Source organism: Erpetoichthys calabaricus, chromosome 2 (assembly GCF_900747795.2).
Source record: "Erpetoichthys calabaricus chromosome 2, fErpCal1.3, whole genome shotgun sequence".
NCBI lineage: Eukaryota > Metazoa > Chordata > Cladistia > Polypteriformes > Polypteridae > Erpetoichthys > Erpetoichthys calabaricus.
The window spans coordinates 345,914,943-345,930,634 of NC_041395.2; the positions used below are offsets into that span (position 1 = coordinate 345,914,943).

A 15,692-nucleotide genomic window follows, 5' to 3' on the forward strand; every position below is an offset into this window, starting at 1 on the left:
CATTTCCCAGGTTGCTCATCCAGATTTTCTTTATAGATTTATAGCACCTGACGTCATTTGTGGGAATCTGTAATGATGTTGAGGAAGCCCATCAAGGCCCAGGGAGAACATGCAAGTTCCACATAAGTGGGCTGTGTCTCTGGAGTTGTGAAGCAGTGACACAAACTACTGTGCCACCATGATACTCAATAATAGAACATTTCAATCCAAAAGGGGGCACTGCTGTGTGCCTACCTTGCTTTACTTTTTCATTGCCAGGTTGACTGGTAAAGATGGAAGACAGGTGTGGGCACTGCCAGCCAACAGCCCTTATTACCTCTCCTGACCATAGAGCCAACAGCCAGTCTGCCCTGACTGATTTGCTCTCTTCACCTTATAACATCACATAATGAGTCAGCATGTCTGATGTGCTGTGGTGGGCTGGCTCCCTGCCTGGGTTTGTTTCCTGCCTTGCGCCCTGTGTTGGCTGGGATTGGCTCCAGCAGACCCCCGTGACCCTGTAGTTAGGATATAGCGGGTTGGATGATGGATGATGTGGCAGTAGACACCACTCTCTGTGCCACCAAAAGCCACAATAAGAATCCAAAAATATATGAAAAAGAGTTGTTTAACACATAAATACTAAAAGAGGGATGATCACAGGGAGGATACAAATATGATCCTCCTAGGTCTAGTGTCAGACTATAAAGGTGGGCTAACTCACCCATATGCCCACCTTTCCAACTCTCTCAGCACGCTGGTCACGCCACCTGTCTGCTAGTTGAGCCTTTGACCAAAGTTCTCAAAGGAGAGGCTTGTAAGTCCCCTGAAAGTACTGGGCCATCTCTTCAGAGCTCCCCCTTGTGGCTGCAGGTGTCCCTGCGCTGCAGAACCCCCTCACATGCACACAATAAAGGTGGGGACTGGTGGGGTGCCAGTTAGAAACATCTTTTAAGAGCTGCAGAAGGCCTGGATACTGAGTGGAGGGAACTTCTGTGCCAGTGGTGGGACTTTGGAGGAGGGAAAGGGAGGGTAAGGCCACACCAGGTACTGCGTGGCAGATGGAGAGATGTGAAAGGCACTATATGATAGATAGATAGATAGATAGATAGATAGATAGATAGATAGATAGATAGATAGATAGATAGATAGATAGATAGATAGATAGATAGATGAAATGCACTATATAATAGATGGTTGAAAGCTGCTGTAGACTACACAGAAGGTTGAAGGCGCTATATAATTGAGTACTCACTAATTTAATATATAGTGCCTTTCAGCCACCTGTCTATCTATTACATAGTGCCTCAGGCACAGAACTTCACATGTCATCTCACCAGCCTTTCACTCACATGCCCACTGAGTTATCAAGGTGGTCATAGTGCCCCCTCATGGCTCTCCATTTACCTTTGTGGACCACCGTCTCTTCTTTGCTTCATGCCACTGTTACCGCCCACTAGCTGTGTGCCACCTCTGAGATGCCCATCAACATTAAACCAATCCTCATCTCTTACTCTTCTGATGACATATCTGAGTTTGTGCCCTGATGGGTTCTGCTGCTTTGAACCAATCCCACCATACCAACGCCCATTCTTCAATCTAAGCTGGGGTCCACAGAGTGCCATCTTATTTATGGTTGTTTCACAGGACACATCATTCTTCTTGTCATTATGCCACCTGGGGGCGCTCTCTCTGAGATTGTACTGAGGCTCAGCGTAATTTCTCTGTGTCGCCGCCCCACCATTGCCAGTGATGAGGATTATTAGGCCAGACGGAGCACATGCCCCCCTTGAGCCAGCTGGCCGCTTGGCTCTCGTCTTCTTCCAGGTTTTCTCAAAGTCACCTTCACGTCTGCAGCCATCTCGGCATGACGGGCTCTCCTGATGGGATGGCAGGTTAAAGGCCTCATGCCTGTGACACATGGCATATGTCTGGCGCCCACGTCTTTCTTTCACATCATGGAAGTGTGGTCTGTGTGGGCACCGGTAGTAGTGTGGTGGCACATGGCCGCCCTCTCTGGGCTCAGACGTGTGCAATGCGGCCACTTTGCTTGTCTTCATGTCCTTCTGTTTCAAACACAGCACAGCAAGGTCCCTCACCGGCGAGCGGCGCCCACTCATCGTCCCGACGACAAAAGGCGGCAGAGCCGCTCCAAACGTCTTCTTTGTTCCCAGACCTGCGCCAGAGGTAGTCATTATCACCTCCTTTAACACGTGTTGGTTTTGTTTTAATTAACAGATTACACGTGCCTTTAACAGTAATTGTAGCAATTATCAAAAGAGGAGGTGAAATTCAAATAAATGTTGTGCGCCAAGCACGCTGCCAGGAGGGAAGTGTCGGAACAGCCCTGGCCCCAATGTCATTTGCATGTCTCTTGCTTTCAGGTGTGACTGATGTCGATTACCGCCTGTACCCGAGCCAGCAGCTGCAGACCGACTGGCTCGGCGCCTACCTGGAGACCTACAAGGAGCGGCGTGGCATGGCTGGCGCGGTCACTGAGGCCGAGGTGCACAGGCTCTACGTGCAGGTCAACAAATTTGCCCTGGTGAGTTCACTTGATAACTGGATATGCCAGCTGAGGTGTGGGCAACCAGGGGGACAGTGGGTGAAATGGGCACCACAACCTTAGTTCATTAATCACTGCCAGGTCATTGTTTAAAGGAGGGTGTCTGGGTGGGTGGTGATTTTAGACTAAGAGGGTGGGAGGGAAAGGGCATGAACTTTAGGAGTTTGCAGGGACCTTTGGAGAAGCGTTGAGACTTGAGGCTGAGAACCAAAGATGTGGTGGGAGGGCACCTGGGACAAATGAGGTGTGGGCAGGCACCTTAGGGAGCGATTGTGAATGTTGGGGGGGGGTCACGGATGTGGGATGTGGGCGAGGACCTTGGTAGCAGGCGATGGGTGGGATGGAACCTGCGAGGGAGGAGGTACGGGCACAGACCTGGCTGGCATGGAGTGGGTGTGGCCTCTGCTGGTGACTGAGATGGGCTAACACTGACCTCAAATGACTGGGCCACTAGTTAGCCATTGGGGTGTTGGAGGTCGCTTTGGATAATACATGTGCATGTTAATGTGTACACAGTGACCGGACTGGGATATGGACCAAGGTGTCCAGGGCCGTAAGGCAGCAGTGTCTACCGCTCTGTCACCAGACTGCCTATTGTTATATGATGACATAACATGATGTCAGTTCAGGACCCCTGGAGCTCACAATTGGAAATCTGCATGTGATTGAGGACTTGGGGAGAACGCAGGATTTGAACTTAAACACTAAATCCTTGGGGCAGCTGAACTAACCCCTCTGCCACCCTACTGCCTCTCTTATCTTATACTGGGCTGTCCACCTGTTTGCTGAACCCTGACAGCAGCTGAACTCGGGTTCAGGAGTAAAAAGACAGGAGTGCTGACCACTGGGACCCTGTGCTGCCTGCCATATCTTATCTTATCTTATCTTGTCTTGTCTTGAAGAGTCATATCTATCTGTTTCTGAACTCTGATAGTGGTTGAACTTGTGCCCAAGGGCTATAAGACAATAGTGCAAACCAATGTGCCATATGGGTTATCTTATCTTATTTTTTTCTGCTTTGTTTCTGAACTCCAACAGCAGTTAAACTTGGGTACTCAGCCAGGTCTCATCTCCTCTCAGTTTCTCTTACCCGTTCTTATCTTTGTCTGTTCATGAATTGCTCCTTGACCTCTCATCTTGTCTTGTCTGATCTTACCTGCTTGTTTCCTGAACCTTGGTGGTAGATGAACTTTGACCCAGGAGCTTCAAAACAGAATAATAATAATAATACATTTTATTTTTATAGCACCTTTCCCATGCTCAAGGCACTTCAGAAAGGCTAATACCAGTGTGGCACCCCACCTTCTCTTATCTTATCCTGTCTGTCTGAACGTTTACTTCTGTTCTTACTGTGATGGGCCTCTTGGAGCTGACGGTTAGCAGCACCAACCACTGTGACACATAAACTCTCATATTATCTCATCTTATCTTATCTTATCTTGTCTTGTCTTGTCTTGTCTTGTCTTGTCTTGTCTTATGTTTGTTTCCTGGACCCTGATGAATTTGTATTCAGGATCTGAAAGGCAGCAGCACTAACCTCTGTGCCACTCTGCCCTGTCTTGTCATGACATGTCATGTTGTCCCGTGTCCCAGCTTGTTGTGTCTTATCTTATTCGCCTTATCGGTGTTCTACTTGTGAGAGGCCTCTTGGGGAGAATTTGGGTCGAGAAGCTGCAGGACAGCAGCACTAACTGACACACAACAGAACCCTTACCTTATCTTACCATACCTTATCTTGTCTTGTCTTTCCACAGTGCATGGCATGTCATGTTTCCCCATCTTGTCTCATTTTCTCTCACTGCATCTTATCTCATCTTATCTTGTCTCATCTTATCTCATCGTATCTTGTCTCATCTTATCTCATCTTATCTTATCTTTCCTTATCTTGCCTTGTCTTGTCTTGTCTTGTATTATATTATCTTGTTTGTCTGAGCTTTTACTTCTGTTCTAAATGTGATTGAACTCTTGGGTAAAATTTGGGTCCAGGAGCTGAAGGTCAGCAGCACCAACCACTGTGACACAGAAAATTTGTGTCTTATCTTATATCTTTGATTCCTGGACCCTGATCATCTGAAAGACAGCAGCACTCTTGGGTTGAATTTGGGTCCAAGAGCTGCAGGACAGCAGCACTAACAGAAACCCTCATCCATTCTTATCTTATCTTACAGCTCATGGCATGTCTCGTTTGCCCATTTGGTTCTCATCTTGTCTCATTGCATTGTGTCTTGTCTTGGCACAACATATCTTATCCCACCTTATCTTATCTAATCTTATCTCGTCTAGTTTCCACCACTTATCTTGTCTCATCTTGCTTCATCTTATCTTATTGTGTCTCATGTCATCTCATTTTATTTCATTGTATCTTATCTTATGTCTGTGGCAGCTTATGACAACTCCTGTTTCCCCACCTTGTCTCATTTTGTCTTATCTTATCTTATCTTATCTTATCTTGTCTTGTCTTGTCTTGTCTTGTCTTACCATACCTTGCCTGTGCCTGCCTTATCTTATCTTAGTTTAGCTCCACTTATCTTTTCTTAGCTCAGCTTATCTTATCTTATCTTGTCTTTTCCGTTTTGTCGTCTTCTCTCATATCCTCTTTTCTTGTGATGTTTTATCTTTCACATTTGGTTCCTGAACCCCAATGGCAGTTGATTTTGGATCCAGGAGTCACTAATCACTGTGCCACTCTGCCTTACCTTATCTTGTCCTACTGTGTCTTGTCTTATTCTGTCTTACCCACCTGAACCTTTATTGGTGTTCTAGCTGTGAGGAGTCTCTTTGGTAAAATTGAGGTCCAAGGGCTGTAAGACCACCACATGAACCACTGGACCAGTCCTTTTCTTTTCTTTTCTTTTCTTTTCTTTTCTTTTCTTTTCTTTTCTTTTCTTTTCTTCTCTTGTCTTGTCCTTGTTTAATCTTCTCTTGCCTTATCTCGTCTTATCCTCTCCACCTTCTTCAGCACTGATGGCAGCCAAACCTGAGTCCAGACATTGTAGGTCAGCAGTGCCCACCGCTATGCCACCCTCTAATCTACTTCCAGTGACCACCCTTCCCCAGCCATCTTCTCACCTCTCTTCCATGCTTTGTACCCCCTAGTGGTTAAGGAGCCATACTGCAGGTTGCCACCAGTACCAGCAGTCGGCCACATGCCCTTGTGCTGTGTGTGCCACTTTGAAGTGTAGAAGATTTACAAAGTCAGCGTGAAGCTTTATCATCTGAACGTGTGTGCCTTGGTGCCCGCTATCATACGCTGGTAGAATCCCAGAGTGCCCCTCAAGTGTGTGCCCGCTGTCCTCTGGTTTCGCCCCTCACATTTTTTTCAGGCAGTCCTAGGATCAAAATAAGATCGGGGAGAAGGAAGTGAGAAGACGGCGAAGTGTGGCACCATGATCAATGCCCACGACGGTAAAGAGACGATGAGTTTGACCCGTTGGATGCTCCTCTCCATATTATTGGCGCGGATGGATGCCGTTTTGCCGCGTCGCCTGTGCCGCCAGTTCAGCGCGGTGCTCGAGTCTTGCGAGCAAACTTTGGATGGCACACACAGTCTATCTGAACATCTGGCTGATCGTGTAAGCAGATATTAGGATTAAATTAACTAGAAATGAATGGGATGATGTATGACAGGCTGCAGATGTTCGAGGAGCGGTGTGATAATTTCTGCGCACAGCCATATAATGAATTCCATACATTAGAGACGCGATCGGCGCGCCTCGGCTTCGAGGTAAATGTGCCGGAAAGTTGGGCGAGATCAAGGGGGCCGCGGGATCCACCTTGTTGTTGTTTGATGTCTTTTGTTTGCGCTGCCTGCCTATTATCACGTCTGTCTTTCGAGCCTTCAGACAAATTCCTCGAGGTTCCGTAGGCACAACAACTCGGAAAAAGCCTCCCGACGTGGCGCTCGTTCTCCGTTATCAGGCAATCTGTTGGTGCCAGTCACACTTTGATTGTGATAATGATAACGCCGACACGTACGGCGCGTTAATCCAAGTCATGGCGCCTCTCCACCGAGTGGGGGTTGGCGCCATCTTGCGCCACATCCCCACATCCCAAAGAATTCCGCCCTCCACTTGCCATTGGCACACTTTGTAGGGTTGTGGGCACCTGGTCGAGCGCCAGTGCCACAAGCAGACAAGATGGAGTCTAAACAGTAAGGGAATCGGAGCCATCCAAGTGTTAACAAGAGACAGTGGGCAGCACCCTGGGCACCGCTTTCCAACTGTGAAGGAGTCCAACATGCAAGGCGCTATAGTATTTGTCTCATCAGCTGTGAGAGTTCATTAAGGGTGTCAGGCCTCTCTGTGCCATGGAGAGGCTGGCTGTGCATCCAGTGTCTACCAGTCTGGAGTGAAGCTACAGGGAATTTCCCATCAGCCCAGCCACCAATCAGAGTCCTAAATGCCAGGGGCATGTGATGCCAGCAGCTGATCCTCTCCCAGCCATCCCTTCACATCTCAACCTGTCGACCTCCCTGGGATGGCAGCAGCAGGGCATGAACTCAGGTTACTGAACTACACAGCAGCCTGCTTCACCACTGTGCCAATGTGATGCCCCCCAGTACAAATCACAAGCCCCCAGGGTGACGGCCGATGAGCGTCTCCTCGCCGGTGACGAGACAAAGAGTTAGTTTTGAGTTTATATAGCGCCTTACGTGTAGAACTCCTTCAACTGTGGGAAGTTGCCAGCGTGCTGCCTACTGTTAAAATAGAGCAAGAAAGGACCCCAAGCCTAGTAATCAGTTTTGACTTTATATAGCGCCTTGCATTTACTGGACTCCTTCACTGTGAAACGTTGCCAGTTGCAAAGTGGTGCCCAGTATGCTGCCCACTGTTGAAATAGAGAGAGGAAGGACCCTAAATATAATTATCAGTTTTGACTTCATATGGCGCCTTTCAAGCTGGAAAGAAGTCCTGAATGGGATGCCCACTGCTGAAATGGAGCAGGGTGGGACCCCATTGCCAACTATTCAGCTTTGACTTTTCATGTTAAGCATGTTGAGCTTTTTCACTTTTGAAAGTTGCCAGTTGGGATGCGGTGCCCAATGTTGAAATGGAGCGAGGAAGGACCCCAAGTCTAATAATCAGCTTTGACTTTATGTAGCACTTTGCATGGTGGAGATGTACCAGCTGGGTGGCGGGTTACACCTCATAAAACCAAATGTGAACAGGTGGCAGCGGTGGGACTCCTTATATTATATGTGGCTCCCTACTGTCCATTGTAATGGGCAGGGGTCTGGAGTGTGTGGGGGACTCCTGTAAAATTTAATGGCAGGTTGAACTTGCAGGGACTCCTGGGGCCACTAGGGGGAGTGTCAAGTTGACAGCCGCTGAGAGATTTGACCACTCAGCCACCAGAATTAAAATAGATTGATCATGGCACCAGTCGTAGGGGCATCACGCTGCCACTGAATAGAAAATCAGTCGGGATGAGTGGCTCAAGATGAGGGGGCTGAGTTGTACTGTAGAGGCCATCCTGTAAATGTCTCCTGGATATCGAGTTTCATGGCCGCACTCTTCTGTTACAAGAATCCAACAACCAGGAGGACATCGCCAAGTCCGGCCATGACGGGCAGACGCGGAGTACCATGCCCCTCGTAGCACAAGATTTACTCTCGACCTTTGACTTGTCCCTCCGCTCCTGAATTTGGTGCCTCCTCTCCAACCTGTGGGCGCTGAACATCACTATATTTAATACAGAGAAAGACATCGCCTGTCTTGTGTGTGTGTTCAGAGTGACATCAGGTGTCACCGTCACACACCTTTACCCCGTCTTCAAAATTGTGATGTTTTCGTGAAGCCAAACATGTGGAAATATTTGAGGCTCGCTGGGATGGCTGCCGCCGCTGTCCATTCATGTGCCTCCGTGCACCGGCGCCCCCTTTACAGGGCACCTTAGTGTTGTGACGAGCTCCGGCTCTCCCTATAAATGGAGGGCATGGGTGCAAACACTTCTTCTGGGTCTGGGACTTGCTGGGCACACGCAGACAGCACATTCAGTGCCACCGTTTTATAACATAGTGAAAAGCTGGCCTGCAAGCTTTATGGTGTATAGCGCCTTACATGAAATGTCCTCATCAACACATATTACCAACTTTCTGGGCTGGGCTGCCATCACTTAAGTGTTATCATATATAGTGCCTTACATCTTCAAGGTGTGTTACAGATCACATCGTGTGTGTGTAATGAAAAGATGGCCTCCTGCCATTCAAGCTATATTATATATAGCGCCTTACACAGCGCATGCCCTAACCAAGGCAAATTAAAGAGTACTTTTTGAGTGTGTAATGAAAATCGTGCCAGCCATCTTCATGCTTTGTCATATATAGTGCCTTACACGGTGCATACCCCGACCCAAGCATATTACAGATTACATTCTGTGTGTGTAATGACAAGCTGGCCTTACATGAAATGTCCTCATCAAGGTATATTACAGAGTTTCTGGGCTGAGCTGCTGTCATTCGAGCCATATTACATATAGCGCCTTACACAGCGAATGCCCTCACCAAGGCTTACTGTATTTTTGTGTGTGTGTTGTAAAAGGCGCTATATGGGCGCCCGACCTGGCACAGACTGACGCAGAGGCACGTGTAAAAAATAAACACACTTTTTATTTTTCGTCACCTGTGGTGGCATGTCTTCCCCGTGAACCCCACAGGCAATACACAGTCCCAAAAGCACTCAGTAATCAACAAACCAGTCCTTCCCCTGGCACCACCACCACTCTCTCCCAGACAACCTCGTCCTGAGTGGTGGAGGCTGGCTCTTTTTATAGCCAGAACTCCATCTCCCATGAAACCCTGCGGGAAACTGAGGTCACCATCGTCACCCAGGGAGGCTGCCACCAAGCGCCCATGGCTGCTCCCCCGGACCATATACCATATACAGCAGGGGCGTCCTGGCCAGGTATGGGACCATTACAGTGTAATGAAAAGTCAGCCTGCCGTCATCAGTTAAGCGTTACTATTATGTATATAGCGTCTTACATCAAAGAGCCTCATCAAGGCGTATTACGGGTTACATTGTGTGCATGTGATGAAAAGCTGGCCTGCTGTCATTCAAGCTTTATGGAATATAGCGCCTTACATGAAATGTTCTTATCAAGCTTTATTACAGACTCTCGGGGCTGGGCTGCCATCATTCAAGTGTTATGACATGATGTTATCATATCATAGTGTTATAGTGCCTTACATCATCAAGACGTATTACAGATCACATTGTGTGTGTGTAATGAAATGTCGGGCTACTGTCATCATTGAAGTGTTATTATGTTTATAGCGTCTTATATCAAAGACCCTCATCGAGGCGGATTACAGATTACATTCTCTGTATGTAATGAAGGCCTGCTGTCATTCAGTCTGTATCATATATATATATATATATATATATATATATATATATATATATATATAAATATAGCGCCTTACATCCCACACCCTAATCCTTTCCGTGTCTGTAATAAAAAGCCGGCCTGCCATCGTTATCATATATAGCGTCTTACATTCTAAGACCCTCTCACTTAATGAGTGGGCTCAGGGATGGTATGGGGCGTCCAGTCCAGGTTTGTCCATGAGCCCATGAGACGGTGTGATGCCCGCCACCTTCTCCCCTTGGGCCAGTCAGTTGAGTGGCGCCCCCTGTCCTCAGCTGGCTGGTCTGACATGCCGTCTCACTTTATTTCATTAATTTCTGACTTGTGCCCCCCCCCCCCGAGAGTGCGACTTATTTCCGCGTGGTCTCTGAAAAAAAAGGGGGGCGTGGCCCCACGAGGGCAGGGGTCGGCTTTAACGCTCACCCCATGATGTCATCACAGCCCCCCCCCCCCCCCTTCAACTGTGCTATATAAGCCAGAGTGAGTGTCCGGCTCGTTGTCATTGTGCTGCGTATATTTTGTTTGAGATTGAATTCTCTTCAGGCCCCCCAAATCCCCCCTTTTCTAGCGCCTAGTCGCCACACAGTGTCCCGCTGGCTTTTATGAGCCGTGCCATTTTATTATGCTCAGGTGTTCAATTACACAGTAACACATGCCAAGCAGGGCCACCCCCCCCTCCCCTGGCATGAGCTGCCAAGGCTGCCATGCTGTTCATAGGTGCCAACAGGTTGCTGTTGAGCAGACGGAACTGAGCAGCGCGGCGTCTTTCCAGAGCAGCTCGGCACAAAGATGTGATCGCACCTCTTAATGTGACTCGATGCTTTGTTAGCTGCGCCTAAATGACATTATTATGACTTCATTGTTGAATCCGCTTCCCCTAATTACAGCCTAGAGACTTCTTATTTGGCTTTGTTATGCCGCGCCTGTCTCCTCGGAGTCGTGCTCCGTCTCTTACCTCATTAGTGCCACACGGTAGGGGGGTGAGGTGGCTAATGTGGTGCCAAGTGGTAGCACGTTTTCACATTTTAACCCCGGTGACATGGCACGGGTCTGTCCTGGGCCCTTCATGTGATAACAAGGTGGGCAGCAGCGGGGGGGGGCAGCTTGATGCCCTAGGTGGGCAGTTTGAAGGTGGCACCCATCCTGGTCCTCCATGAAGAGATCCCCTCTAGTCACCAAGTGCTAAGTGATGCTCTGCCATGGCCCGCCCTGGCACTCCGGAACCCTGTGCCCGCCTCTGTCAGTGTAAACAGCCGTCTGCTGGAGTCTAAATACGTCGGCGAGTTTTTATTGAAACATTCTGTCTTCCTCGTTCCCTAATTGATTTGTTATTGTAAGGCCCGCTCCGAGCCTGGCACGTGTCCACCGGCACAGGAGCCGCCATTCTTCCGATAAACGGCTCATGGGGATTGCGCGGCTTACCCTTTTAATCAGGAGCAGGTGCCCGCTGGTGCGACTTTCCAGACGTGCTGACAGGACCACAATGAACTCTGCTGTTGCGTCGGCCCCCTGTTTGTTCCGGAGGTCGCCAAACGTCCAATTTCTCAACTGACACTTTTTTTTCACGCTGACACCCACACATGCCGATTCATTTCACGCTTTCGGGGGTGGTGGGGGGGTACTTCCCATGGGGTAAAACTGGAACCGGGCATCTGTCATTGCGGACCCCCAAGCCGTACAATCTCAGGGAAACTGCCCACTAGCCACATTGTGTCATTGATGTTTGATCCAAAGTGAGGAGGGTGAAGAGTTCATGGCGGCCAAGACCAGGAATGCAATCACATGTAGGGGGCGCCACCTCCCGCGGCTCCATCCTGTGCTCACTCAGTCCGGACCCTCAAAGTGTGTGCTTGAATAGCCCTGTGTGGCCTTTAAGGCCGCTGATGTTTGGGGATGACATTCAGTTCATTTATTGGACAGTTTTGTATTCTGATTTCTGTCATTTTAACACCACTTTCATTGTCATGGGAAAGGCGCTATATAAGTAAAAAGTTTTATTATTACGTCACCCTTTTGTGTGAATTTCTCATGGCTACAACTGTCTCTTTGGATTGATAGAATGAAACTTACAACAATTAAAGGCAGACAAGTAATGGATAACCAGCCCATCTTCAGCCCTATATAGCACCTTTCATCGTAGGCCCCATCACAGGGGAGGAAACAAGGTGGTAGGTTTGAGAGATGGGTATCTGGATTGGCAGCAACGAAACATGGGGAACAGCACAAGGATAAACCGGTGGTGACCCCCAAAGTTTGGCTTCATCCATCCCATAAGCTTTTTGAGGACTGATTGCTGTCTGCTGTACCCCCGTGGGGAGAATGGGGGGGTCTTTGTAAGTCCACTAATTTGTTGGACGATTCCTGCTGGCACTGGTTTGGTCAATGGAAAGATTTCAGGGTTAGAGTAGCAGTTAGACAGGGACATACAGTAGAATGGTAACTGATGCCTTTCATTATAGGACACATCACAAGCCACCATAATAAAGGGGGGGGGGGGGGGGAGGATCTGGAATGGCATCAACAATGGGAGCAGCACAAGAATGCCCAGTGGTCAGAGTGACCCCCTCTCAAAGTGTGGCTTCATTCATCCCATGGGGTGGGCATGAACTTCTTTTCTAATGTTGGGTGGTGGGCATGCAGTCCCCTGGGAGGTCATCCTGCTGGCACCTTACCTGCACTGTGCCTTGTAATGCCAGTTGTGCCAACTGCCTCTGACAATGCACACAACAGTTCAAGTATCATCGACTGGTACACCCCACAACACAATGGCCCATTAAAAGCGGTGCCCGGTGTGCCACCCAGCAGGGAAACATCGTAAACAATTGTTTGAGGAAAATCATTTTTGACTGAATTTGGAAAACTCAAAAACGTATAAAGAGACTGCGGTCAAAGTCTGTCACCCAAAAGGTCTCAGTACCGAGCACATGGGGGGCCGGTAGCCTTGAGTGGAACTGGCGTCAGGAGATGTGGCGGAGTTCAAAATGTCAAACCAGAGAGGTAGTCACCTTTATTGAGAATCGTAGCCCGGAAACGGAGTGTGAAAGTTCAATACCCCAAAATGAAAAGTACAACATGTGCAAGCATGTGATCCAGGCATCAAGTGAGGAAAGGGTTAACATGCACAGTGGTAATCAACTCTAAAGAACTCAACATCCAACTTAGTAAAAGGGCAAGTGTCTGTTCAGCTTCTGTGTCGCTGTCATTCCAACAGATGGCTCATCTCAAACATTTGTAGTAATAAAATGCATTACATTTGTCATTCCAACGGGTGGTACTTCACAAGCATTAACGTGGCTTTAACAAATCCTATACCAAATGACAAATACAGCAACAGAGACATATGCATTCCATTTGTCATTCTAATGGATGGCACATCACAATCATTTGTAGTAATAAAATGCATTACATTTGTCATCCCTACAGATGGCGCTTCAGAAGCATTAACACAGCTTTTACACATCCCATACCAAAAGTCATGTAACAGAGACATATACATTCCATCTGTCATTCCAATATATGCCACATCACAAGCAGTTGTAGTAATAAAATGCTTTGCATTTGACATTCCAATAGATGGCATATCACAAGCATTAGCATAGCTTTTATAAATACCATACCAAATGGCTTATAACAGAGAGATGCAGTCCATTTTTCATTCCAGCAGATGGCACCTCACAAACATTTGCAGTAATAAAATGCAATGCATTTGTCAATCCAAAAGAAGACACATTGAAAGAATTTGAACTGTTTTTTTATGATTCCCATACCAAACGGCATATAACAGAACTATATGCCTTGTGTTTGTCATCACAAGCATTTGTAGTAATGGATTTTATTGCTAAAAATATATTTAAAATGTTAACGTCTATCCATCTTTCATGCAATATCTCTCAAATTAGTGGGGCCAGAACTTTGATCTTGATTGAAAGTTTCTGACCTGTGGTCCTGTGCTTATGGCAAAGTGAATAAGAAAGTGGTATGGCAGAAAGGAGAGAAGAGCAGCAACATTTACTGAGTATCAAGCAGATTGCAGAGGGTGATAACATGAGAAAAAGAAGAAGAGGAAGATCATCACCATCTGTTAAATGGCAAGTGTGTGATGCAGAATGCATGAACGACAAAGATGGAGAAATGCATACAATCAGAGGTCCATTTGTGACTACTGGCACCAGTGCTGTGCCTGGCACCCCGATCTTGGACTTGTTTGAAAGTTTGTGACCTGATATATTGTTATAATTACAAAAATTTGAGGTAGCAGTAAACTCCACAAACTGATTGTATTACAGCAAACTGATCTGCAAATAAAGTGACATGTTGGAAAGAAAACAAAGAAGGGCGACATCTGCTCATCTGCTGAGTGTCAAGTGTTGGATACACAAGGAGATGGAGAAATGTTGGGGCAGGGACCTTGATCACAGTCTTGACTGGAATGTTATGACTTTATACATTCTCATGATTCAAAACATTTTAAATAGCAGCAAACCTGGCAAACTGATCTGCACTTATGGGTTTCTTATGGCAAAGTGACATGGAAGAAAGTAATTGAAGAGAAATGACATCTGCTGAGTGTCTAGCGAATCGCTGAACTCAATAATGTAATAAGGAACACAATATTAAAAAGAAGAAGAAGAGCAGGGACAACTGCTGAAGGTCTAGCAAATCGCTGAGGTAGATGATGTGATGAAGAACACCACAGTAGAAAGAAGAAGAGGGACATCTACTGAGTGTCTAGCAAATTGCTGAGGCCAATGACTTCCATAATTGGAAGAAGAGGAGGAAGAAGGGTCAAATGCGAGAACGTAAGAAAGTAAGAATGACAAAAACTGAAAAATTAATAATGCAGTGTCCGGAGGTCCATGTGTTTAACTAGTATGAAAGTACCTTGTCTCAATTTCTTGTCTGAAAGCCCAGAGGTTTATAATGTTCTGTCAGTGAACTGACAAGGATTTAGAGGCAACCAGAAGACGGACGTCTAGACAGAAAAGGCACAGCACTTTATGGATCGAACTCAATCTGAGAGAGAAAAATTAATGTGAAAACTAATGTGAGCAAAAGTCGAAACTAGATGAACGTGTATGTCGTGCCACACACGAGCGCATGGGAGACAACTTCAGGGCTCATTCCACTCCGAGTCAAGGGTTGGCGCTGTCCTTTAATATCTCTCCTCTTCCTCTAACCACAGGTCAGAAGATTGACAGCTCAAAGACCTCTGATGTCACTTCCTGTTGCCAGTCATCTGATCCTGCCTCTTCCTGCTGGAGTCAGTCTAGCTGGAGACTTGCCAACAAATGTTAAATCGTTTTTGTTATTTTGGTCAACAGTTATGTGGGGATCGCCACTGGTGCCCCCCAAACCTTAATGATCTCTCTTTGACTCAAAAAAAAATATATTATAACATGTGGTTTGTTATCTGCATCCTTAGAAAAGAAAATGATCCCCAGGCTGATCTTGTAATCTTTTAATCTGAAGTGTTGCTATTCAAAGGTCACGACCCTAACAATGCAGGCAGCTGTCCTAACGAAGGGAGACCAAAAAACGGTGATGATCACAATTAATAAAATGGCACGTGAACTGCACCAAAAATAAGAAATAAAACAGAAGCAGGGAAATCAAAACTTCATGTCAGCATCACAATTAACGACACCAACGCAAGTGTCAGCTTTCTCAAGTTGGTAGAAAAAGACAGAAACAACCAAGAATAAGAATCAATGAGTGTCTGTTCTGTTGCTGTGTCACTGTCATTCCAACAGGTGGTGCTTCACAAGCATTAACATGGCTT

The 15,692-nt window shown here is 46.9% G+C and overlaps 1 protein-coding gene across 1 annotated transcript in view; it reads left to right on the top strand.

The window, feature by feature from the left end:
• LOC114647385 (ethanolamine kinase 1-like) overlaps positions 1-15,692 on the top strand; it is a 188,891-nt gene that overhangs the window by 140,146 nt on the left and 33,053 nt on the right. Inside the window, exon 6 of the mRNA XM_028796088.2 lies at positions 2,364-2,524. Coding sequence (XP_028651921.1) covers positions 2,364-2,524 — 161 coding nt within the window. The remainder of the gene's footprint in view (positions 1-2,363; positions 2,525-15,692) is intronic.